Genomic DNA, 27197 nt, shown 5'->3' with positions numbered 1-27197 from the left:
GCATAGAAATTCTGACTTTATATTTTGAACTGCTTCACTTTGAATTCAGTTTTATTTATGGTTATTTACCTTTTGAGAGGTGTTCAGTAAAAAAAAAAGGACACATTTGTTCATTACATTTCTTGACCTCAGGTCCTCCCAAGCACATGGCAGCCAATGGGATACTTCTGAAATGTTATCACGATTGTGTAAGGGTTGCAGAGTAAGCAATTTTCACAGAGCAAGCCCCCACATATAGCAATATAATAAGGACTGGATAATCAGTTTCAGTGATATCGATAATAATTTATTTAATTGACCTGAAGATATTTTTCCAATGATAATGAAGCAACAGAAATATCATGTTTGTGATCACACAAAAAATCAAGCTGGATCAAAGCCTCTCATCATTTAGCCTGGATGAGGGAGGCTTCTGCAATTAAACAGCTAAATCACAAAATGTAGGCTCTAAAGACAGTTTACCACAACCCGAAAGATCCGTTTCAACATTCAACATATTACACTTTTTCTCCTTCTGGTTAAAATATATTATTTCAGGCCAAGTACCTCATTTGTTTGTAGATCATTTTGCTTCAGATTAAAATGTTCAATGGAATGTTAAATTATTTTTCAATAGCTCTGCCACATTAATTCAACAGCTCAGGCAAAACAAGTTGAAATAAAGACCTTAAAACATCTATTATACAATTCAGCTTTAAGATTTATTTGAGCCTCAAGGCTATTTCACAGTGTTGTGATGTTGAGGCTATCTTTAAAGAATGTATAACATGCCACATAAATGTTTCTGTTTAATAACCTTCAGTTCACATCAGATCATTTATCAATATTATGATATAAGCTACAAAAATACTGAATGAAATCCATCATATCTAAAGAAAACCTAGACTTCCTGCATGTGGATTCCATGCTATGCCTTCATACATTTAGCAGCCAAAAAGGATAAGTGCTGTCCTGGGAAATGTTTTTTTTAATTTATGTAGTACAGACAAAAATTCAATTTCATGGAAGTGATTGGGAAGAGATTTAGCCCATTTGCATTCTTATGCCCCTGTCCCACTGAGGAAACCTGAACTGAAACCTCTGGAGACTTTGTGCCCCACCCAAGGTTTCCTTGCGGTTCCCGGAGGTTCCCGGAGGTTTTTGTCAGTCTCCCTACCTGCTTCCAGTGCCTGCAGGCAACCACCTGCAACCTCCGGGAACCGCACGGAAACCTTGGGTGGGGCGCAAAGTCTCCAGAGGTTTCCGTTCAGGTTTCCTAAGTGGGACAGGGGCATAAGTAATGGGTGAATGGAAGGTCTTTTTAGCAAAGTAATAAACCTTGTTTATCAAAAGAACAGGGAGAGGTTTGGTATAATAAACAAATATTTAATGGGAAAACACACAAGTTGACGACCTGTACCTGCTGTGTGGTATTGCACCCCCTCCAATCAGAAGAGCAGTATCCTCAAGAGTGGAACGCACCAAGCAGGAGGATGACCCTCGTCACCCACTCTTCCAACACGTCCAGGTACCAAAGAGGTTAAAATCCAGAAATAGCTTCCTACATGCAGTTCAACCCCTGAATGATAACCCCTGCACCTGTAGGATAGATGCTTGGGTGACACACCTACAATCAAAACCCCACACGCTGACACAATACCCTGAGGAGTCCTTTGCATTGGGAGCAAAAGAGACATGGCCAGTCTGGCTCTGCCTCGATTGCCACGGAACATGGGTCGGACGGTGCAAAGCTCTCATGCAGAAGTGGGGGTACAACAACGATGGACCAACCGAATGTGTCTGCGGGGAGGCAACCCAAACTATGGAGCACTTACTTACCTGCCCCCTTCTTCCAGAGCCCATGCGAACCAGAAGATTCCAAGGTCTTCATCCCATGTGCCAGAGCCTGCGTTACGCAGTGGCTTGGAAAGGTCTAGCGACATGGCAAGAAGAAGAAGATGGGAAAATGCTTGATCTACTGGAGATTTACAGAAGTGGGTTGATGCAGAACTGCATAATCCAATGGGAAAAATATATATTATTAATATATATATAAATTACGTAGCAATTTGATTTTAAAATTGCAATTCCCGCATTTGATAGGTATGAACCCAACTTTATTACTGACCGTCTGAAGAAGGGTTTCGGCCCGAAACGTTGCCTATTTCCTTCGCTCCATAGATGCTGCTGCACCCGCTGAGTTTCCCCAGCTTTTTTGTGTACCTTTTATTACTGTCCAGTTTGATTAATTGCTGTAACCTTTACACATGTGCCATCTTGTGGTCAATTTCTGATTATACATAATGATCTACCTCTTTCTTAATGGTCTGTATTTATGACACCTCAGCAAAGAATACCCTACTCATTTGATCACACTTCCATCTAAAGACACACTCCCTAATAATATCTGTTCTGTTCTTGTTTTGTAAGATGCTATATTTATATGTTATATTTTTTATCAATATCATGAATGTCAATTGATAGAATCCTTATTCAAATCCAGCATGGTACTGAGAGATTGGTTTGCCACACCAATGGGACTGCTGACTTTCAGAAGAGCCAGCCAAACAAGGTTATCTTAAGTTGTTATATAAAAAAATTACCTCAAAAGAATACTGGTATTCCCCATGGTGTCCCACCAAATATTAATCTCTAAATCAACCTCACCAAAAATATTGTAGAAACACGGAACTACAGATGCTAGCTTTGAAGACGGAATTCTTTAACTTATCAAGTCATTTCTCATCCTTTCAACAATCTGGACACACTACCTTAATGCTTCTTATCTTGCTTTTGTAGCCAGGTTGGCCACTTTTCAATAGAGCAGCCAAATAATGGTTAGTGTGGTGCACTACTTCAACTTTGTTGTTTTGGTAATAAAACCTTGTTCACCACAGGTAATGAAGGTGCTGAATGACAATTTAACCAACATCACTCATGATTCCCTTCCTGGCAAAACCGACTCCATTGCCAGAATACACATGCCTCCAGGATTTGCTTTTAATATATCAAAACCCATTGCAAGTTTTCCCCAAGTTTTATTTTGCAACATCTACTCATATCTAGAAGAGCAGTAGGACTGTGCTGGGTGAATTAAAGTGGAAACAAGCTTGTTTTCTTTACAGTTTAGATAAAAAAATACTTTTCATAACAAATCACAATATAAAAAATAAGACAATGCTAGAAATACTCACTAATAAAGAAACAAACTCAATTAATGACCCATCATCAGAAGTTTACAGGATGCATTCATAATAGAAAAACATAGAAAAAGTGCCAAAATAAGATTCGGTAGGAGGGGGTGTAGAAACAGGACAACAAAATAAATTAGGAAAATGTCTTAGGTTTGGTAAAATTGTAAATTATGTATAGAGGCAAACCTGCATATTTAAACACATGGCTTCCTGACTCAACTTGTAATAGCTGGACCCTTCAAATTGTGTATGTCTTTTTGTAATTCGGTGAAAAAGCCAGCAGGGGATGTTCCAAAATCCAGAAAGACAAAAGTAGGTGATCGACTTGCAAAGGGATAAAACTTTGATTGCGCCAGTTACTAACTGCAACTGCCCTTTGCTGGCTTTTGTTGCCATTGCACTTGCTCACCACAATGTCCTTTCTCCCAGCTCTGTAAAGAATGTTGTGCTCCACATCCACCGATTCTCCATATTCCCATTCTCTTAATCCAAAGCCTGAGCACCAGCCTCCTTGCTTTATCCCTCAAATACCACATTGGCTCATGATAAATAAACATTTTAATTGAGCAAGCATCAGTTAGCTATTGCATGGTTTGTCTGGGATCATCCTACCATGCCCTCATAATAAATAATGTTTGGTCACACTGCAGTTGAGCCTTTTATTCATCGTAATGACCACATTTTTCACTCCTCCTCCAGCATATTTGTGTGCAAGATCCAGCCAGTTGATTCCAGTAGATACACTCCTTATCCTCGATTTTCCAGAGATAGATGAAGCAGAGATATGTAGTATTCCAGTTTGTTAGCTTAAAGTTCTTACATTGACCAAATGTGCATCGTCCACTCTAGATCAGGTTAACATGTAAATTTGTAAAATGAAGGTACATTTATTCCTGAGATTATAACACAAACGCATCTGGTGCTCTGATGACACACCAATATTTCTGAAGAAGGCTCCCGACCCGAAAAGTCCTCTGTCCATGTACTCCACAGATGCTGCCTGACCTGCTGCAACTTTTGATCAACTTTTCTGACTTGGGCAGAAGAACTCCACAGTTGCTGATTGACCCAATGAACTACTCCAGCGTTTTGTGGGTTTTTTGCTCAGGTTTCTAGCATCTGCAGTTCCTTGTGTCTACTCAATATTTCTCCGGCGGCTGCTCCTGTCAGCCCTCACTCACCACAACCACGAACACATTTAACGTTGAACCGCCCAGTGATCTCGAGCATGTTCTCCCCTCACTGAACAAAGACTGCAAAAAGTTGTGACCACTGCCCAGTTCATCACCGGCTCTGACCTCCCCACCATCGAAGGGATCTGTTGAAGTTGCTGCCTCAAAAAGGCAGCCAACATCATCAAAGACCCACACCATCCTGGCCACACACTCATTTCACCATTGCCATCGGGAAGAAGGTGCAGGAGCCTGAAAACTGTAACGTCCAGGTTCAGGAACAGCTTCTTCCCTACAGCCTATATAGGGTGATTTCACGAAAGGTCACTGGAGCGTAGATCCGCACCCACGTGACCGAAAATCTCAAGTGGAGGACATGCTAGACATCCGGTACATGTTAGTGGATGGGAAAACACACACTTTCCCACCCGTTAAAAACATAGAAAACGGCCAGGTTTTGATCTGCAATTTATTGGGCCAGTCGGGGTGACCGTGAGGCACAGCTACCTAGATTTACAGTTAAAAAAAAGATAGAAACTAAGGTAAATTAAAGAGGGAGCTGAAGGTGCTAATCCAGCGGAAGTGAACAGCGGACATTTGCCGTGGAGATTTAAAGGTCCAAAATATCGGGAATTATCGCGTTTGCTCGCTGAATTTCATCAAAAGTAAGGCATTACTCGGAGTGGCGGCGCGGCTCTGGCTGCAGCGGCTTACCGGCAGTCCCGTTGTTTTGTGTTTTTTATGTTGTTTATTTTGTTTGGTTAGTCTAGTTTTTTGGTTTTAGTTTGTGTTTTTGGGGGGGGGGGGGGGTTGAAACGGGGTTTGCAGTCTCTCCCTGCGGGGGAATACGACCTTTTTGTCGTATTCCCCTTCTCTGCCTCCGTCTGTGCTGAGGCCTAATGGAGCTGACGACCTCGAGGCTCCGGAGGCAGAGCACCGTCAGGACTCGCCCTGAGCTCGCTCCCGTGAGGGTGGTCCGGCTCAGGGCTGGAAGAGGCTGGGACGCTCCCATGAGGACGGCCAGCCCGAGGGTGGAACGAGGCTCCCGTCGGAGCGGCCGAGCTCGGGAAGGTGCGGCGCTGGCAGCCCGAGGGAGGTTCGCCCAAGTCGGGGCAGCCAAGAAGCGACGCCCAAGTCGGGGCGGCCTGGTCCGGGGGAGAAGCGACGCCCAAGTCGGGGCGGCCCGGTCCGGGGGAGGTTCGGCGCCCAAGTCGGGACGGCCCAGCCCGAGGCTGAAGACGGCGCAGTACTCACGTGAGGGTGGCTGGGACAGTGTTCTGGCGGTGGTGGCCTGAGTCCGGGGTTCGGCCGCGGGCCAGCGACTGCGTCTGCCGGACTGGTGGGCGGCAGCTTCAACCACCCCGGGCCGCGGTGTTTGAGCCGCGGGACTGTTCTTAACATCGCCCGGGGGGGGGGGGGGGGGGGTATTGCCCCAGCGCAGAGGGAGAAGAGGAGAGAAGAGACTGCAGACCTAAGACTTTTGCCTCCATCACAGTGAGGATGTGCTGGGTGGACTCACTGTGGTGGATGTTAATATGTGTTTATTGTTGTTTTATTGTATTGTATTATATGTATGACTGCTGCAATTTCGTTCAGACTTCGGTCTGAATGACAATAAAAGGCTATCTATCTATCTATTGACTGGCACAATAAATTGCAGATCAAAACCTGGCCCTTTTCTATGTTTTTAACGGGTGGGAAAGTGCGTGTTTTCCCATCCACTAACATGTACCGGATGTCTAGCATGTCCTCCACTTGAGATTTTCGGTCACGTGGGTGCGGATCTACGCTCCAGTGACCTTTCGTGAAATCACCCTATATACACGACAACAAATATGCTCTGAATTACAACAGTCTATTATTATTATTGCACAATATTTGTTTATTTATTGAGTATGTGTGCATGTGTATGTATACACACTGAACTTTTTTTTCTCCCGTTATGTACTATGTTTACATATTCTGATGTGCTGCAGCAAGTAAGAATTTCATTGTTCTATCTGGGACACATGACAATAAAAGCCTATTGACAACGATTGGCGGCATTGCGATGTATCATGGGAGCTGTAGTCTCTCCCTCTCCCTCGTCACCCGTCCCGGCCGCCCGCGCTGAGCATGATGGATGATGTAGTCCGTTTGGTCGAGTTCCCATTGAGTTCCGCTCTGCCGGGCCTCCGTTTCCCGGCGTGCTCCAGGGTTCTCGCCGCTTCAGACCGACGACGGCGAGCGGCGGTGGGATCATTAACAAGGACCCTGGCGTCTCCCCGAAAGGAAGTCAGAAGTGGCGGGGACAAAGTTGGTTGCTGTTACCTCTGAGGCCATGGAGGGGAAGTCGAAGGTGGCCCCCAGTGTGGATTTCGACCATAGTTGCTCAGACAGTGTCGAATATTTGACCCTGAACTTCGGGCCTTTTGAGACGGTGCACCGCTGGAGGAGGCTGCCGCCCTGCGATGAATTCGTGGGAGCCAGGTAACAAGAGGCGATGACACTCTCAATAAGAAGCTTTAATTTATCCAGTCAGTGGCTTCTTCCATGTCCCCGAGTTGGTCCTGTTCCTTCCACACATACAGACCCCGATTGTCAGTGATTCCGCAGAGGCGCATCCGTGAACTCCAGCAATAATTCCTTGTAAGCCTCTTACTTGGGAAATATGCATTCATCTTTAACAGCTTCTTCCCTAGAGCCAACAAAATAAGCTCTGAATTACAACAGTCTATTATTATTATTATTATTATTGCACTATATTTGTTTATTTATTGAGTATGTGTGCATGTGTAAATATAAACTACTGTTTACCTAAGGGACAATAGATGAGCATTGATGTTGCATATATACCGCAGACAGTAAATATCACGAGGATTTCATATTTCCATGATCACACACAATTCGGCCCATCAAATCAATGCCGATTCTCAAAAAACGTTATTAATTTTCCCTATAAGCAATGTCCCACACATTCTCATTAAATCGCCTACGATTGTACTATTTGTCCATTCATAGTGGATAGGTTACCATGGTCCATTAACCTACCAGTCACACAGGAAACTGGATCAAAAGAAACAACTATGATGTATGTGCTAATTCCATACAGGCAACACTGAAGGTTAAGATCAAAACTGCCCAAGCAGTAGCTCTACTTTATGAATGATCACTTCAGTTATTATCAGCATAGACAAGAAATGTGGTTTAAAAGGCAAGAATGATTAGGAATTTCTGATGTATTATGCCAGAGAGAGCTGAAACGTCACCCGTTCCTTCTCTCCAGAGATGCTGCCTGAGTTACTCCAGCATTTTGGGTCTACCTTCGATTTAAACCAGCATCTGCAGTTCTTTCTTACATGAGCTGTAGAAGATGATACATGACTTAAAATATATTTGGACAATATATGGATGGGAAAACTTTAGAGGGTCATGAGCCAATGCACGTGAATGGGCGAGCCCTCTGTGGAACTTGGGCGGCATTATCAAATGGCCGAATGGTCTTTTTCCATGCTGTATAGCTCTATGACTATAGTTAATTTTGAAGTTGTTATGGAGTAGATACAAAGAAAAATACTTTATGAAAAAATTAATTTCAGTGAGTTAAAACAAGGCCAGGAAAGCTGATCGAAGGGTTTCGGCCTGAAACGTTGCCTATTTTCTTCGCTCCATAGATGTTGCTGCACCTGATGAGTTTCTCCAGCACTTTTGTCTAAGCTGATATTAAAGATTACCTCATAGAATAGTAAGAATTCAATGGTTCTGGATTCCCCTACTCTGGGCATTACATTTTATCTGCTTACCCATTGCCCTTTGTGGCATTTCCAGTATTCCACTTTATATTTCAAATTTCAGCAAAAGCTCTCACCTGCGTTTTGCAGATTTAATGTATTCCTTTGTACTTATTCTCTCTCAAACTGCCCTAATTAATGTGTTAATTCAACAGCTCCAGAAGCATTGGGATCATCTCAGTGGCATGGACCAGCGATTGGCACCTGGGATCAAGTAAATCCCTGGCAGAGTGTAGGGGTGCAGGAGTATACATAAGAAGGAAAACGGGAAGGGAAAAAAGGGGTGATATACGATGGCTTTGGCTTAGAAGATTAACGCGAATCCAAAGATATTTTACAAGGGAAAAGGAATAGCCCAGGAGAGAATAGGCCCCTCAAAGACCAAAGTAGACATCTATGTGTGGAGCTGCAAAAGATGGACCTTAATGAATATTTCTCCTCTATTTCTCAGTACTATGCCCATTGTTGCTTGTTATCCATATCAACAATTTGGATGAGAAGGTGCAAAACATGGACAGTAAGTTTGCAGATGACACTAAAATAGGTGGTATTGTAGATGGTGAAAGAGGTTATCAAGAATTACAGCAGGGTTTTCATCAGTGAGTAAATCATCTAAGGAATGCCAAATGGAATTTAACTCAGATAAGAGTAACTTGTTGTATTTCGCTAGTCAGGGTAGGACTTTCACAGTAAGGCTCTGGGGAGTTTTGTAGAACAGAGAGAAATGGGAGTACAAGTATGTAGTTCCCTAAAAGTGCCATCATGGGTTGATGTGGGACGAAAGCTTAGCACGCTTGTCATCATTAGTAAGGCCTGAGATTACAGAAGTTAGGATGTCACCCATCTCTTAAAACTAACTAGTCTTTTCACTTTCCCAGTTCTGACAAAGGTCTTCATCCTAAAATGTTATCTCCTCAATTCCTTTCCACAGTTGCTTTCTGATGTTGAACCTTCTCAGGATTTTCTGTTTTTATTTCGGATTTCCAGCAGTTTTAGTCTTCTCGTTTTTGAAAAAAATCTAAAGTTAATGTCACGGTATTATAAGAGATAGTAGATAAATTAGATATCTGCAAGAATGATGGAGACAGAACCATTCAAGTGCCTGGGTGAGCATTGTGGGCTACAAGACTACGAACTGAGACCCGGGAATGGCAGAATGATTCCATGTGCAGAAATTTCTGATTTGATGAAGTGCTTACTGCATATTCATCCATCAATGACCCCGTACAAACCCACCACTGTGTAGACATCCTCCCTGTAAGCCATTTAATCAAACAGATCTCTTAAATAACCCCACATAAACATCTCGGTGATTACATCAAACTTTCAATAGCCTTATTAATTCAGTACTTCTATACAAATCTCTCTACAGTATCTCCATACATTACAAATATACTATTTTCAGTTTATCAGAATGATTATCCATGATCCTTAGTTTAACATGTTGAATGAAAAGTGTGTCACAACATGTAGATAACAATCTGCGAGAGTTGTTATTAATGCATGTCATCTTTCTTTTCAGACGAAGTAAGCATACTGTTGTGGCCTACAAGGATGCAATTTATGTATTTGGAGGAGACAATGGGTATGTACTGCAATGAGCCCATTAAATAATCTAATTATTTAAAATGTATCATTACTTGGATAGGACCAGTTCTGCAATAAATTGCACAGTATGAGCTCTATGACTAAAGCTGATCTTTGGGTGAACCCATGATCTTTGTTGTGTGAATCCATGATAATATAGCACAGTGGATCCACTGAACAGAGTGGTGTTCAGTGATGTGATAAACTCTGGCTTGGATCTTGATGGGTTTTGGTAGCAGTTCCATGCAGTGCTACTAATATTTGTTGGCAAACATACAGGTAGATTTGGGGAGTTTGGTGTGTCCATAGAAGACCTAATTTTGTTTGTTGAGCTCTACCAGTAATTTCCTGTCCACACTAAAATCCAGAAATGAAAAAAATGGAACGTGATTTTGTTGCAATTCCCCAATCCAATCTCTTTTTTATTTTTTTTTTTAAATAATATTTTTATTAGAAGCATATACATATCATAATCAAAACACATTTTGTATATCAATTACATATTGTTAATAGATGGGATTCCAGCTATCAAAGTAATAGGGGTCCTCATTTATCAATTGCATATTAACTCTGCTTCTATTGAATCCAATCCAATCTCTGATGCTGAAATCTAGTGGCTGTGGAAAAGAAATTTAAATTTAAGCTGGTTACATTTTAGTAACTCTTTGAGTTGTGCGCATGGTTTTTGATTTCTTTGAACAGCATTTTTTATTTGCTTGTTTGGAGTGTTAGATTGCAAATTGCTGCCCCCAGCCTTTCCTTCTGTCAGAGCCTTTTGCAGGTAGGCCTGGCTCTGGGGCCATTCGTATTGCAGAGCAGTTGGAGGCAGCATGGCTGGACGTATGGATTGAAATAAGTTAAGTTTGGAGTGTTAGATTGCAAATTTCCAACCGGTGATTTGCCTATCACTGCAGAGATGACAAAACTTGCAGCATGTCAGATATTCCACTGAAACCATTTTTTAGAATAGATGATTTAAATTAAACATGAAGAGAAGTGCCTTTCTTTTCCATATTTAATCAGTTCTTGCATAACAAAGCTGCAATGCAATAAATCTTAATGCATATATGAACAAGTACATCCTTTTGAAACATTTTGCAACTAAACATTAAATGCTGGAGGCAAAATATCAGATTTGTTTTCTCTTAAATGGCCTGTGCACATATTAATCCAGTGGCTTGAAATCTATATCTAGTCATAAAGATAGATATACATCTTGCTGCAGCTTATTATGTTAGTTTACATGGTGGGTGTCTAAAATGAAACATATTTTGATTATTTTAGATCAATACCACAGGAGATACACTAAAATATTAACAACTTGTATGCAGCACATACATCATTAATTTATCAAATTTTGTAACAGATGGATAGCAATTGCAGAGGAAAATATGGCGATTTTTTTCAGTTAACGTTTTGTTGACTTCTGCGAGCGACGAGGGCTGCTGTTTACCTACGGAAATTGATCCCTGACCAATCAATATAATGTCCCTGGCTTTGTAGAGCACTTTCCTTTGGCTTGAGCAAAACCACAAAAGATCCTCTAGTGTTTAGTGCTGAAAACAAATATTGTTAGTTAATCTATGATGACTGTTGTGCAGCAACATCTTGGGTAGTTTATCTGCAGCAATAGAAGCATTGTAAATAGTCTCAGGGAAAACAACGGTAGTTTAAGGTTAATGTCATCATTTGGAGATGCCTAACTTGAGAAGTGCAGTGTTTTTGTTCAACTTCTTGTTCTAGTTGTAAGTTATTGGTCTTTCTTGGTGGGTATACCAAGGGTTTTGTGTGACGAAAATAATACAACTTGGAATGCATTATTTGCTGGGGTATCGTTAGCTGCTTCTTGGCCAGTTATAATGTGGGTTGTATGTTGGATAAACCTTCCAGTCACCTTCAGAACCATATGAAACAGCACTACTTAATGCTACGATAATGTTCAAACTTCCATGAAATTGGCAACAACTGTCTTATTGTAGTGAAAATATTGCTCACCTTAAATAGATTTGCATTATTGAATAAGGACATGAGCAAAGTTTTATGTATACTCTAGCATAATTGTGATTGACAAGATTTGAATAGCCCCAGTGAATGGTCCCAGTAGATTTTTACAACATTTTGAAATACCCAAGAATGTTTGGAATCAAATGTTTGCTAATGGTAAAAAGCCAAAATGTGATTTGAATGTTTCAGCTCAAGATGCATATAGGCATTGAACCGTGGCAAAATGCAGCAGTGATACTGTATTTCCACACCCAGGGCACAAGAGTCAATGCATCCTTTGTACGCACAATGGTATAAAAAAGGAAAATGCAATGAAAGCAAATTAATCTTACATGTTGAATGATCCACCAACTTTGTTTTTCTGCAGAAAGAACATGTTAAATGACCTGTTAAGATTTGATGTGAAGGACTGCTCTTGGTGCAGGTATGTGCAAGGACAATGTACAAGGACAATAACAAATTTGAACAGTTCACATCAGGAATATATATATATTTTTGTTGTAATATATAATTAGAATAGTTTTAATGGAAAAGCAAACCCCAAGATGCTTTGTATAGGCACTAGAAAACAAATTATAGCCCACTACTTGAATGATTCCAATGGGTGATCAATGATGTGATTCCATTAAGTGACAAGAAAGAACAAGCATGGCTGAGGGTTCTATTTTGATTGATGTAGAGGAATGAGAACAGGCATAAAGGGACAGTGAGATCCATAAATTGAAATAATAGTAATATTCTAGTGTGAAATTGGATCTTTAATAATATGGAGATAGTGATATTTTTACCAACTGAAATCTGTGTTCAATTTGTTGGCTGTAATTGATCTTAATTGTGCATTGAGTGGAAAAAATATATATTCCTGGCGTGAACCTTGATTGACAACTGCTGCAGGTGCTTTAATGCCCTTATCTGACTATATTTGGGTTTTGGGACTACATTTAGGTCTCCGGTTTCAATGGTTGAATAGTTCAAACTTTCTGCATGGAGCTCCAGAAGTTTGATCAGTGTTTTCAAATTTGTTATTTTGTCCATAATTGGTAACTCTACTTCCAGCACACCAGAATGTCTAAAAAATTTCCCTCATGGTGTATAATGTAGGAGATTGGTTACATACAAATCACTTTAGTTTACAGAAGAGTGACAATGAATACAATGTTAATTTGCTTTTGGCTTTCCTGATCAGGGCTTTCACAACTGGAACTCCACCTGCACCCAGGTACCATCATTCTGCTGTGGTGTATGGAAGCAGCATGTTTGTGTTTGGTAAGTCATAATGGGCTGAGTTCTAGGAATGCTTTATTTCGTTTATGGATTTCTGCTCGTTATATTCAGTTATAAGACTATCGGTAACCATTTTAAAGCTTGGGAATGGGGTCAAATGAATATAATCTTTAAGTGTTTATTTTGCAAATACGTTTCCCTTCTTTCATGCTTCACCCTACATTAGAATGTGGGGAGTTCTGAGCAATCACTGGAAAGTACATAGTATCCATGTTCGTTGCACGTTATTCTAAACTTGAAGTACATTTCACAATTTCAACTCGTATTGATCTCTTTCCAGAAGGTAATTTTATTAAAATCGTTATATTCTCAGAAGCAGACAAAGTCTGGATTTTATGTTATCATGGACTGTAGAAGAATTGCATTAATCTAACCCTCCTGCAGTCTTAATGTTATATTGCTTTGTATTAATGAGACTGAAGCAATTAAAGTAAGCAGCAAATTGAAAAGATCAGTGCATTAGAAAAAAACAGGAATTCATTTCTGTTGGGCTTCAATTTTGCATGCTTGTAGCTTAAGAGATTGATTCAAGGAAGGAATTTCTGTTTTAATGTCCTATGTACATGGATTAACAGCAGGTCAGTGAAGTATTGACTTCAATAAACATAGACAAATATAAACTGTTATAATTGCCAAATGAGGAAAAAAAACTGTCAGCAAAATAAACTCTCTTGCCTCACATGCCAACTTCCTGAAGTAGCAGTTTTTGACAACAGATCGATTGCTTGTGCAGTTGCATAAATATAATAATGTGAGACGGATGATTTATTGCTTTGCTTGTGGGGAAGCTTACCGATTCTTGCTGCTGAGGCTTTCCGTAAATTAACATTAGACCTTACATAACCTAGAAATAACCTGCCAAGAAAAATCCAGATATGCAATATGTTGTTATTGTAATGATTACAGTGAGTCAAGAATTTGTATAGTTAAGAGAATCGTGTTTTTATAGTGCTTTATGTGATGTCTCAGTCAGTGATGTATCGGCGCCATAATGATATGGAATAATGTTGTGGGGGAAACCTTAGTCTGGATACCATCAGTGTTCTCTTGCACTGCTGTAATTAATACAAGGAAATCCTTAGTGTCAACAGGAGAGGGCAGGGAGAAAATACTGCTTGAGGAACTCAGCAGATAAGGCAGGGAAAAAATAGACAGACAATATTTTGGGTCAGGGCATCTTCAGGCTGGGAGCGCCTTGGTTTTGTGTTTTGTCTGACAATATAGCACTCCCTCTGCACTAGAAGATCAGTCAAGAAAATATGCTTTCATTTTGAGTTGGTCTTGCTCATAACCACTTTACTTATTTGAATTGTATTGAAAATTCAAAAAAGTTAAATTCAGCAAATCATTAAAGCATAAAATATAGCTCAGAACAGGAGGTAATATTATGTTGCGGATGGAATTCGCCATGGTTATGAGGCCAACTTTGCTGGTTGATCAGTGAACTCGAGTTATCTTGTCTTTTATAGGTGGCTATACGGGAGATATTTACTCCAACTCCAACCTGCAGAACAAAAATGATCTGTTCGAGTACAAGTTTGCCACAGGGCAGTGGACAGAATGGAAAGTAGAGGGCAGGTGAGCTTTGTCAATAATTGTGCTTGGTGTTTAATTTAACCGATTTTGAGGGAGATATCTGGAACTATAGGGGTGGATGGTAGAGTGATGTTACCGTGCTCCACTTTCCTGTGCCGTGAGAAGATTTGTTTTTGGAAAAGCTCTAAAACATCTTTGAAGACTCTGTTATCACCTATTCAAAATAGATTTCCAAGAGCATTAATTAACATTTTGACAGTCTGCAACACAATGACATGTGATGTTACTTCAGCCAAATTTGCTTTCATAGGGACTTTCATTGGTAAATTGTAATAAAATGTAATTCTGGTGTATAAATGTTAATGATTTTTTCCCATTTCTCAATTGTTCCCCCTGTTGCATGCATGTTTGCTTGTAAACCAATAACAGACCCTGGCTTGCCCATCCTCTCTCCCAATGTCAAGGCTATTTTATCATAGAGAAGAAGAATAAATTGACTGATTAGGTCTTTCAATCAATGCCTTGGTCTCTGCAGTTAAAATTGCAGATGATGCACAAAGCGTAAATGTAATCCATCAATATTTATTTACTCATTTACATCTATTTTTTATCCAATAAATGTGCATTCTATAATAATAATGTATCAGTTCTCGGCAAATATTGCTCTGTATCAAATATGTGGAACAGACTAGTCATCTTTCTCTGTCAGGATGCATGGAATTATAAAACAGAATAAAGCACACCATAAAGATATAGCCATGGGTTTTTTTTTTAACACATTGTCATTATTTAGGTTTTTTTAAATTAGTTTTCTAATTCAGTAGAATTGGCATGGAAACGGGCCCCCCAGCCGACCGTGTCCATGCCATACATACGTAATGTTATTCTACGTTGTCCCACCTTCTCATCCACCCTCTACCCACCAGGAGAAATTTACCTGCAAACCCACATGTTATTGGGATGTGGGAGGAAACTAGAGCCTCCAGAGGAAACACACACAGTAACAAGGAGAACGTGCAAACTCCACACAGGTAGTACTCGTGGTCGGGATCAAACTTGGGTCTCTGGCCTGTGAGACAGCAGCTCTACCTTGCCACACAAAGTAGGGCTTCTTGTCATTGTCTGTGTGACAATAAAGTATCATCATCGTGAGAATCCTAATGTACTCTTTAGTAATTAGCGACTATAAACTATCTGAACTCCTCAACCAGTTTAGTGGTCCACAAGCAGAATTTTCCTGTGTTTTGTATATTTTGCTGAAGGTTGATGACCATTAATTTAGTACATAAAACTGTAAAACTTATTTGGACTGCAGGTTGCCAGTTGCAAGGTCAGCTCATGGAGCCACAGTTTACAGTGACAAGCTTTGGATCTTTGCAGGCTATGATGGCAATGCAAGGTAAGATGAATATTAAAGTGCTCAACTGCAGTCTAATTTGCAATGTTGATCAGAAATTGCAGTCAATTATACAATTACAGCATATACTTGGTAGCTGATAGGTTTAGATGGATTAGAGTACTATGCAGATCTGCAAAACAAAGTGCTATCGGAACCCAGTGGGTCAGGCAACATCTGTGGGGGAAATAAACAGTTGATGTTTTGGGTCGGGACCTTTCTTCAGACCTTCCTCGGTATGGACATTCTGTATGGCCTTAATAACATCAAGAGCAGAGCAATCTGAGCAAACCTCATCTCATCAGCCTAGCATATTTTTGCTTATATGTGCCTCTTAATATCACTTGGATGTTTGACAGTAGGCAGGGTATTAATTAATCACTTTGGATTTATCCTACATTTTGCAAACGGGGAATACCTGGGCAGTTTTTACATTAAACCAAATTTCTTGATATGTTCAGAATGATATGAAGATACTATATGTTGATTATGGTAGTTAATGGTAATACCTTTTCTTTCAGACTGAATGATATGTGGACCATAGGTCTCCAAGATAGAGAGATGGCATGCTGGGATGAGGTAAGAAGATGGAAATATAGCAATTAGTTGCAATTAAAGCTGCTGTGAAATCTTAAAATGAACAAGCCCCATAGATTATTGTGGTTTGGTTGATTGAAAAACACAACATAGAAACAGACCTTTTGGCCGATCATCGATCACACATTCGCACTAATTCTCTGTTATCCCACTTTCGCATCCACTCGCGACACACTAGGTAGGGGCAACTTACAGAGGCCGATTAACCTACAATCTCGCACACATCTTTGGGATTTGGGAGGAAACCGAAGCTCTCGGAGGAAACCCGAGCGATTACAAAGAAAAGGTCCAAACTCTACCTAGACAGCACCCAAGGTCAGGATCGAACCCGGGTCTCTGGCACTGTCAAACAGCAGCTGTAACCCCAAATGCACCTCATCTCGACTGGACAGTTTTTCTACTATCAATCTTCTACATACCTGCTCTTTATTTTTAATTATTTTCAATATCATTAGTGCATCCTTTACTACAACACTGATTGCATCATCATCTAGGGAGTTAGATGTGGCCCTTGTGGCAAAAGGGATCAGGGGGTATGGAGAGAAGGCAGGTACAAGATACTGAGTTGGATGATCAGCCATGATCATATTGAATGGCGGTGCAGGCTCGAAGGGCCGAATGGCCTACTCCTGCACCTATTTTCTATGTTTCTCCAATTAAGCTACAATATATTTGTTTATTCTGTTGAGTATCTTCTGCCTCTTTTAGATCGTTTAATAGATCCTATCCTATATTTGGAAAACCTTTAGTATTGTATTTATAGAGTCCGGCTTAATTTCCTGTTGTACTACATTCATACTGAAAATTTCCTCTCATTCCAGATTTTACGTTCTCCATGGTCCACATAGTATTCATTTTAGGCTGCTTCTATCAGCCTTGCATTTGTCTGAGTAATTTGGTTTGGAAAAACAATTCTGTAGGTTGCAATCACAAATAAAATCTGCTGTGTCTGTTTTGTTTTAGATTGAGCAGAGTGGAGAGATCCCTCCTTCATGTTGTAACTTCCCTGTGGCTGTCTGCAAGGACAAGATGTTTGTTTTCTCAGGACAGAGTGGGGCAAAGATCACCAATAATCTTTTTCAGTTTGAATTCATGGAAAAAGTGTACGTGCTCAGTATTTATTCTTTCTAATTGCTGTTATCCTTAATAAACTAGTGTAATTCTTCTTTGAGTGCCAGAGGTCCTGAGGAAAGGAAACTCTGCTCAGGAAAGATGAGATTTATGGGTTTAGAGAAGTTGTTTTCTCATCAAATGTTGATGCAAAGGCTCCCTGACTTACTCAGCAAGTGTTCAGTCGCTTGGGAGTTGTAAAAATGACTTTATAGAGGTAATTATGTTCAGAGAAAATCACTGATAACTTAATGTTAATATATGATCATTTCAGAATAAAGAGCATTTCTTGAAGGTAGACACAATGCTGGAGAAACTCAGTGGGACAGGCAGCATCCCTGGAGAGAAGGAATGGTGATGTTTTGGGTTGAGACCCATTACTTGATCTGAGTCTTTGCACACTTACAATTGAATTGATATTTGTGCCAGTTTATGCTTTTTATCCTCGTCTAGAATATCTGTGCTCAGACTGCCTTTGCAAAAGCTACCTGTGCAACTGCAGACCAGATATTTTCCAGTATTTGTATATAGTTTCACTATAGTATACACTTATATTAAATCTATTTTAATTTCATTTTATTTTATCAATTCTGTTTCTCCCCTCTAAAAGTTGGTGTTCATTATAAGATGACACTGTCCAATGTTCATTTGTTGAAGTAGAATTTAAATTATTAACAATGTCAGAACGTATACAGCCAGACAGGAATCTCGTGATCTTTGGATCATACATCTGTGATTCTGGGAGTAGAACAAGCTTTGCTCCACTGTTGTGCCATGTTTTACTGTGGCTATTCTATTTTAACCATATAACAATTACAGCACGGAAACAGGCCATCTTGGCCCTACAAGTCCGTGTCGAACAATTATTTTCCCCTAGTCCCATCTACCTGCACTCAGACCATAACCCTCCATTCCTTTCCCATCCATATACCTATGCAATTTATTTTAAGTAATCTCTTTTCAGCTGTAAATAAGAACAACTTTCAGTAACATTACTCATTTGAGGTTGTCCCATGGGTGATGAACCTGTTTTATATTCATTTGTATTTCAGTTGTCACAAATAGTTTAAATTTGTTTTGCTTTCATGTGTAGTTGGACAAGGATTCCCACTGAACACTTGCTCCGAGGCTCTCCGCCTCCACCTCAAAGACGGTACGGTCACACCATGGTAGCATTTGATCGACATCTCTATGTGTTTGGTGGTGCTGCAGACAATACGTTGCCTAATGAGTTACACTGTTATGATGTGGACTCTCAGACATGGGAGGTCATTCAGCTCAGCCCAGACAGTGTGGTAAGTTGAGTCCTGTATTCTACTGAGCTTAAATGTAGGATTAAAAAATTTTCATAGCATTCTGAATATTGACATAACTTGATTTCATTGGATTTTTTAAATTGTTTTCAGCAAACTACTGAAACTGTTTTCAGCAAATTCTCAAGCAATTTTGAGCTGGAAAGGTCCCTCCTTGAAAGTTCTGATTAATTCCAATTTCTTAGCAGTAGTTTGAATGAAATGTCACCTTTCTGGTTCTCACTGGTTAGCACGCAACAAAAGCTTTTCACTGTACCTCGGTACACATGACAATAAACTACACTAAACTAAACCTTTCATGCTCAATTCTTTTCTGCTTGATATTAGCTGTTTTTAATTATGAAAGCGTGTTGAGTACCAAAACGTACAGAAGGGTGCATGAATGAGTGTGCTGTACCATTGTAAGGAGTATTTGCCTTCTCTGTCTTACTTAAGGGCCTGCCCCACTTAGGCTATTTTTAGGCGACTGTCATGGGCTTAGCAGGTCGCCAAAAAATCAGCGACTGGACCCCCCCTTTGACAAAATTTGAAATAGAATCATTACTTTAACAACTTAATCAATATTGGTAGTTGGGATCAAAAACGAAGTGCAGATATTACACATCCACGAAAAGACATTGTTCTTTTCATCAGATGAAGATTAATGTATGTAAAATGCCTTTTTCTCTTCAAAGATCTTGGCTGATCAATGTGTCTCCAACGCATTTTCTCGTTGAAATTTATTTTGGGACAATTAACATGTAGTTTATGTTGAAAGTCCAACTAATTTGTCAGTGTTTAAAATCCGTGCATGTCTCCTCTTGTTTTATTCATCTGTATTATATTTTATCTAATAAACTTCAGAATCTCATGCCACTTTTAGGTGCCATCATATGTTTGAATCTCACCATGTATATTTTACTGTCTTCAAACCATAGGGGAGCAACTTATACACAGAGGCAATTTATGATCCTGATTTCATGGTAAGTTGATTAAGCCTTGTACAATATTTCATTATGTGTACAATTTGCATTTGTGAACTTCACTCTCAATTTCCAAGGAAATCAATACAATTTGAACATATAGGATCTAAGTGGAAGATAATTATTGTATGCCACCAGCTTGCAAAGCGAGGAAGATTTGTGTTTTGGGAACTTTTCCCACGGTTTAAGAAATGTTGTTTATTCACTTAAGGTGCAAGTACAGGGTACATGTATTGTCATCCTTTCACCAAGTATTTCCTCTGGAAGAGGAAGAGCATCTATTATCTGTAACCAGCATAAAAGCCTTTGTTTTAGGTTGCCACTAGTTAACAATGGACCTTTCCTTGTGTGTGCAGAGACAGAGATCTTGCAAATGTGTTTATTTTGGCCTTGTATCAGGCGCACCCTGTGTAGTTACAACACAGAATATTTCTTCAAAACTTGGGGTTTAGCGCTCTGATTTCTTTCACTTATTTTATTGCTGACACATCATTTTGCCCGATTTTATTTTTTAATGAGTCTTCCTTAACCATTGACTTAATTGTTTTTTATAAAATTGCAGTGTTTAATAGGGTGCAAATTGGAGAAAGGAAATTTAAGTGCCTATGAATGGCACAGAGTACAATGGATAATAGATAATGTGTGAAGTTATATTCTGTTTCTGCCCCTGAGGCCAAAATGTGCTTTGCTGCCTGATATTTGCCCGTGTATTTTTTAAACCACATTTTTTTTACTAAGTTAAATAAACCTATATCAGAAATGTTGCTGGGGAATTAGACGCGTGAATGTTAGTTCAAAAGGAAAGACCAAAATGGAACGTTGAAGTCTTGGAATTCCTGTTTTTAAAAACCACCAATGAGTGTAAGTGAAACTGCAGGCTAAATATTTTCCAGTATTTTTATTACATTCCAAAATGTGTAATGTGATAAATGATTTGAAAAATCCCAGGTCATTTCAAACGAAACAGTAACCCAGCAAACCATTTGATCTTCTATGTCCTCTAAATAAAAGTGGCTATAACTGTCAAAAGCTGCGAATCTAGATATGTTGCATATATTTCAAAGCAATAGCATTTTCAGAATTAAATAGTTAATGTAAAACCAGGAAGAATCAAACTTGGAAGATCATACTCTTCATGTTGCCAATTTGAGGTGAATCATTAAATGTAACTGCCAAAGGCAACAGTTGATAATGGGTTTTGTAAAACTTTCACTCTCATTGTCAAGGCTCAACAAACTGCTTTAAGACTATCTGAGGATGATAATGCTAAAACAATATGATTTATTCAGATTTGATTTTTGTTTTGGCACATTAAACCTTAATTTGCCAAGATAGCCTATGTTCTGAGCTATTTTCAACACTGATTTCTCATCTATGACCTTTTATAAAAAGAGGGCAAGATTAATTAACGTGTTATTAATTGCTCTTCTCTGATCTACACACAAGCCCAACTGTATTTTAAATCTAACTTGAACTTTAGCTCTGGACCTTGCAACTGTTCTAGGCAAATCCTTTTCATTAATATACATAGTCGGGTCCCCATTTTTAACCTGAGCAGCCGTCTCTGAGAGTTTCCTTTTCAATCACTTAAAAGGAAGAGACAAATGGAAAAACTTAAAAGAAAAACATAGGGCAATATTATTTAGTTGTTTGCCCAAAATATCTCTGGTTTGTTGCCAGAATTCATTCACTCTGCCCCAAAGGGCCAGGTGGGGATAGAGCCGCAGATCCTTCTTGAGATCTCATTCGGTTAGTGGCCTCTGGTCACTTGGCTCTGGGAAAAAATGTCAGCTGGATTACTGAATGGTAGTGTCCATGTTTAAATTAGTTTTTAGTTTAGTTTAGAGATACAGCGTAGAAAGAGGCCCTTCGGCTTACTGAGTCCATGCCGCCCAACGATCGCCTGTACGCTAGTTCCATGTTAGACCAGTTTTGCATCCTACACATTAGGAGCAAGTTACAGAAGCCAATTAACCTACAAACCTGCACGTCTTGGGATTGTGGGAAGAAACGGAAACATCCGGAGGCTGCACATGCGGTCACAGGGAGAACGAACAAACTCCATACAGACAGCATCTATAGTTGTGATCGAACCCGGGTCTCCGGCACTGTAAGGCAGTAACTCTACCATTGTGCCAGCATAATCTACATCTCCCATAGGTTAGAAGCCAGATAGAGAATTCCCAGCTCAGTAAATGATAAACAGCTTAACAAATCCAACTAACTCCAGACCAGAAATGGACAATTTGTCAGATGGATCAATAGATTTTGTATACTAAATGGTGAATTCCTGACTTTGATGATGCATGGTTTTCCGGAAGATGGTGATCCTGTCAGGGATACGACTGCATTGGTACATTGTAATAATTATGGATTGTCTGAAAGCATTGCATCCACTTTGTGAAAGAAAATCAGTGCAATATAATTTGCTCCCCAAACTGAGAAACTTCATTACACTATTCCATGGAGACCTCAAGGGCAAAAACAATTCAAGATTCATTTTTTCTACTTTGTCTTCCAATATAGTTGAAGTCTATTCAGTTATTGTGATGAGTTTGAAGCCAGTGGGGCTTTCCGTCAGAATAGGATACCAAAGGAACATAAACTAGATTAGGACATAATCGTTCTCCAGTGTTCTGAACTGTTTCCTTACCTCTGCCCCAAACTTGCCATGTTTATTGGAAATGAATGGGTTATGTTATTGACTCTGTCATTTAGGACCATCTGTTCTCCTTTGTTTTGATTAAATTACAGGTTGTAATCCATGTTGGATTAATGACTACATAATATGTCTTGTGTTTCCTCACAAAATTAGAGGAGGATATTTGGCCTATTGAGTTGATGGTGGCTCTTATGATCATCATGTTTTTCCCCCTCATTTCTCCTTAATCTAATTATTTGTCAGTGGGTTACAATTTGTAATAGCATTTGAGAATGCAGGTATTGAATTATTAGTTGAATAAATGATTCATAATGGGCACCCCTTCATTTGAAGCATGTTGGCACTATCTAGTGGCAGAAAAGTAACATTGCGTTTTTATTATCACAAGAGTCAAGATTGTTTAATTGTCATATGCACCTGGAGCAGAACAATTACATTCTTGTTGCAGCTTTACAGGCACATTAAAGCAACTATAAAACAAATAAATATACAATAAACAATAATATAATTTATCTGTTCTACTAGATAACAAGCTCAATAGTAAACAGTGCAATCTTGTACATAGTCCATTGTACTTCAGATCTGTGGTCAGGGTTGTGCAATATGGTTCAAGAGTGTACATGGACTTCAATAAGGCGTTCGACAAGGTTCCGCATGGTAGGCTGCTCTGGAAGGTTAGATCATACAGGATCCAAGGAGAGATAGCTGAATGGATAGCAAATTGGCTCCATGGAAGGAAGCAGAGGGTAATGGCAGAAGGTTAACTCTCAGACTGGAGGCCTGTGACTGGTGGTGTGCCTCGGGGTTCGAAGCTGGGCCCGTTACTGTTTGTCATCTACATCAGTGATTTGAATGAGAACATACAGGGCAAGATTACAAAGTTTGCTGATACTACAAAAGGAAGTGTTTTTACAGATAGGGAAGATGGTTGTGGAAGATTGCAGCAGGATCTGGATCGATTGGCCAGGTGGGCGGAAGAATGGTTGATGGAATTTAATACAGAAAAGTGTGAGGTGGTGCATTTTGGGATGTTGAACAAGGGCAGTACCTACACAATAAATGGTAGGCCTCAGGGTATTGTTGTAGAGCAGAGGGATCTAGGAGTACAAGTGCATGTTCCTTGAAGGTCGAGTCACAGTTAGATTAGGTGGTCAAGAAGGCGTTTGGCCTTCATCAGTCAGAGTATTGAGTATAGAAGTTGGGAGGTCATGTTGCAGTTGCATAAGACATTGGTGAGACCGCATTTAGAATATTGTGTTCAGTTCTGGGCACCATGTTATAAGAAACTTATTGTCAAGCTTGAAAGTGCTCAGAAAAGATTTACGAGGAAGTTGCCAGAACTAGAGGGTGTGAGCTATAGGGAGAAAGTACATCTGAAAGTAACTTCAGTTACCTCATCACTTAAATACTTCCATCTTTACAGATGCCCAGTGGACGGCTTTTCCATGCTGCAGCGGTAATTTCTGATGCAATGTATATCTTTGGTGGGACAGTGGACAACAATGTGAGGAGTGGAGAGATGTATCGCTTTCAGGTAAGAGATGAGTCTATCTGCTTGTACATAGTTGCTCCTAATGAAGGACTATTATAAATAAATCATGCCTGATTATAATGACAGAAACAAAATCCTAAAGCATATACGGTTAGAAATTTGCAACATAGCTAAAGCACCAAACATAAATTGCATCATTCATTTCAAAAATAAATCTGCAAATGTTTTGCATTATTGAGAAAATTGAATTTGTAACACTGCTTTCAAATACAGTCTGGATAATTGTTATTTATAATATTAAGCATGCCAAATAAAAACTTTGAATTCTGGACAATTCCACAAAGCAAAAACCCGAGTGCCATTCCTGCATCAGTGTGTGGTAAGTTTTGGAAACTGGAAAGGTTAGAAAACAATCATGTTTTAAGTTAAAGAAGAGAGAGGGTTGGAGAGAACCAAAGAAATGGCAGGAGGCCGAGGTGATATGGATGACACAAATTAATTTGGCGAGAAGAGGCGAGTAAAGGTTTGTAATAGCAGGTAAACAATGTTTTTAGTATTTTCTATTTTTATTCCAAATTTCCAGCATCTGCAGTATAGTTGGGACAGGGTGGATGTGGCAAGGGAAAAAGTTCAAGTGCAGGAACCATAACATTTTGTGATGGGAGTTATTAGAAAACATGTTTGAGCATAAAGCTTACAGACGTTCAAATGGAAGTTAAATTAGTAGGAAAAAATTATAGAAAAATAATTTGAAAGGCTGGGATACATCCTTTGGAATGAGAGAAGATATTTATAGTACAACACAGCCTAGTATGATCAGATAGTCAATTTCTGTGTTGTCTGCATACAGCATCACATAATAAACATTTGCCTTCAAATTACAGTTTTCCTGCTATCCTAAATGCACTTTACACGAAGATTATGGGAGGCTGTGGGAGAACAGGCAATTCTGTGATGTGGAATTCATTCTCGGAGAGGTAAGAGATTTGGCACCAATACTGAACCACTGCGATTTCGGCATTCTTGTAATTTTGTCAATATGGGACGGTGAGATTTAAAATATGTAGTGCTGTAAAGCAAGGACCTTGTCTCAGTACAGGATCTGATTGTATGCTGTTTGGTGGTTCACGTGATTTATCAATACTTCAAATATTCTTTGTTTGAGCTGATAATTTGTGCTCGTGGAATTTTAATTGACACAATATCTAATCATGTACCAGAAAGAAGAGCGTGTTAAAGGGCACATAGCAGTTGTCACAGCTCGAAGCAAATGGTTAAGGAAAAAGATTGCCCAGGCTAGAGACTGGCTGAAGCAGGTGGGTAGATGTATGTGATTGAAAGTACTCCAGTGCTGTCAACGTAGTCAGATCATCACGGAGAGCATTTATTTTTCTCTATTGTCTGGATATTGTTGAAACGTTTCACAGCTGGGTTCTCTTTGTCTAGCAGCATCTCTGGGGAACATGGATCTTGAATTGTGACCCTTCTGCACTGGAGTCCTGACCCAAAATGTCATTCATCCTTGTTTGTCCAGAGATGCTGCCTGATCCACTGAGTTATTATTATATATGTTTTTCTTTATTGATTTATGATTATTTATATTTATCTATGTTTATTTATATTTATCTATGTTTCTGTATGTTTATATTATTTATATTGTTTATTTATATTGTAAATGTAGTTAAATATAAATATATTATAAAATAATTGGTGACATTAATAGACATTAAGGTAATCTCCAATGTTATTACTGTTACTTGGACACACACACACACACACACACACACACACACACACACACACACACACATATATATATGTGTATGTATGTGTGTATATATATATGTATGTATGTGTATATATATGTATGTGTATGTATATATATATATATATATATATGTGTGTGTGTATACATATGTATGTATGTGTATATATATATATATCTATCTATCGATATATCTATCTATCGATATATCTATATGCTGGTATGTATCCAAGTGACTAATTTATTAAGATTTATTATATAAATAATGTTACATATATATATGTATGTGTATATATACCATTAATCTTAATATATATAACGGCTATATGTGTATATATACCATTAATCTTAATACTTTCCGCACATTTATGTCGCTCTGGCATAAGAAAGCCAAGCAGGAGGTTGCTGTAGAAGCTGAAACATCAGGGACAAACCTGAAGCAGACAAGCTCGTTACTTCAGCTGGAGGTTGTGATCCGTGAAGCTGAGGCACAGCCATTTGAGATACTGATGCAGTTTCTCTACACAGACAAAATCAAGTACCCACGGAAAGGTAACATTCCAATATTTTGCTGATAAATAACCATCCCTCAAATGCATCACCTTTATTTTTTTTTTTTAATCTGCAAGCATTTCTTTTTCTAAATTCTGAAATTCAGAGTTAATTGAATCCACAAAATTGCTTCTTATCTCTGCTTGGGCCCTCAAACCTAATTTTTTGATGGTTGTACTTTATTGTCAAGAGTCAAGAGTGTTTTCTTGCCATATACCTTCTTCCCAATGGCAGGAGTGAAATGAGTGTGTTGCCAAGGTTATGTGGGTCTTTAATTATGCTGGCAGCGACTCTTGTAGATCCCTTTGATTAGCAAAAGCAGGATATGCTTAAATCATACAGAACGTGCTGTTTTAATTTCTAGCTTGTTGTCTAGCTTTAACCAGTATGGCATGACAGGGCTGCACTAGTGGGCCCATGAGGGTAAAAAAACGCCTGTATTTGCACTGTTAACTACCATCTGTCATCCACTGCTGTTCAGTGTAGGTAATAAGAATAAGACCTGCTTTATCTGCCGTGCTTCTGCAATAGAACAGGCAACACTTAAAAGCTAAACTTAAAGCTGACCAACTTTAAGATGTGAGAAACTTGCTGTGGCTGAATTGAAGTTGATACTTTTCGAGGTCTTGAAGCGGGTTTAGAGGAAATTGGGTTGGCAAAAAAAAAACATTTCAAGAATGGCTTGCAGAATTAATTTTCCATCATAACTGCTTATTTAAGCCAGCAGAATTCAAAACCTGGCATAGCTATAATGTTGATTTTGTTGGAAAGTTAATAAATGAAAGGGGATTTATTGCCCATTTTGTATTGCTTTGCTGCTGT

General features: G+C 39.2%; 1 protein-coding gene across 1 annotated transcript in view; it reads left to right on the top strand.

Moving 5' to 3' along the window:
• Positions 1–6514: 6514 nt before the first annotated feature.
• The window catches only part of lztr1 (leucine zipper like post translational regulator 1), a 35167-nt gene continuing 14484 nt past the window's right edge, over positions 6515–27197 (top strand). The window contains exons 1-14 of the mRNA XM_055655196.1: positions 6515–6814; positions 9638–9700; positions 12074–12130; positions 12893–12972; positions 14460–14568; positions 15842–15925; positions 16444–16501; positions 17483–17622; positions 18723–18924; positions 19860–19904; positions 23990–24100; positions 24943–25035; positions 25279–25374; positions 26210–26375. Coding sequence (XP_055511171.1) covers positions 6666–6814; positions 9638–9700; positions 12074–12130; positions 12893–12972; positions 14460–14568; positions 15842–15925; positions 16444–16501; positions 17483–17622; positions 18723–18924; positions 19860–19904; positions 23990–24100; positions 24943–25035; positions 25279–25374; positions 26210–26375 — 1453 coding nt within the window. The 5' untranslated portion in view covers positions 6515–6665. The remainder of the gene's footprint in view (positions 6815–9637; positions 9701–12073; positions 12131–12892; positions 12973–14459; positions 14569–15841; positions 15926–16443; positions 16502–17482; positions 17623–18722; positions 18925–19859; positions 19905–23989; positions 24101–24942; positions 25036–25278; positions 25375–26209; positions 26376–27197) is intronic.

The sequence above is a fragment of the Leucoraja erinacea genome, chromosome 25 (genome assembly GCF_028641065.1).
Source record: "Leucoraja erinacea ecotype New England chromosome 25, Leri_hhj_1, whole genome shotgun sequence".
Taxonomy (NCBI): domain Eukaryota; kingdom Metazoa; phylum Chordata; class Chondrichthyes; order Rajiformes; family Rajidae; genus Leucoraja; species Leucoraja erinaceus.
The sequence above is the reverse complement of the archived record's forward strand: the minus strand, read 5'-3'. Positions and strand labels throughout refer to the sequence as shown.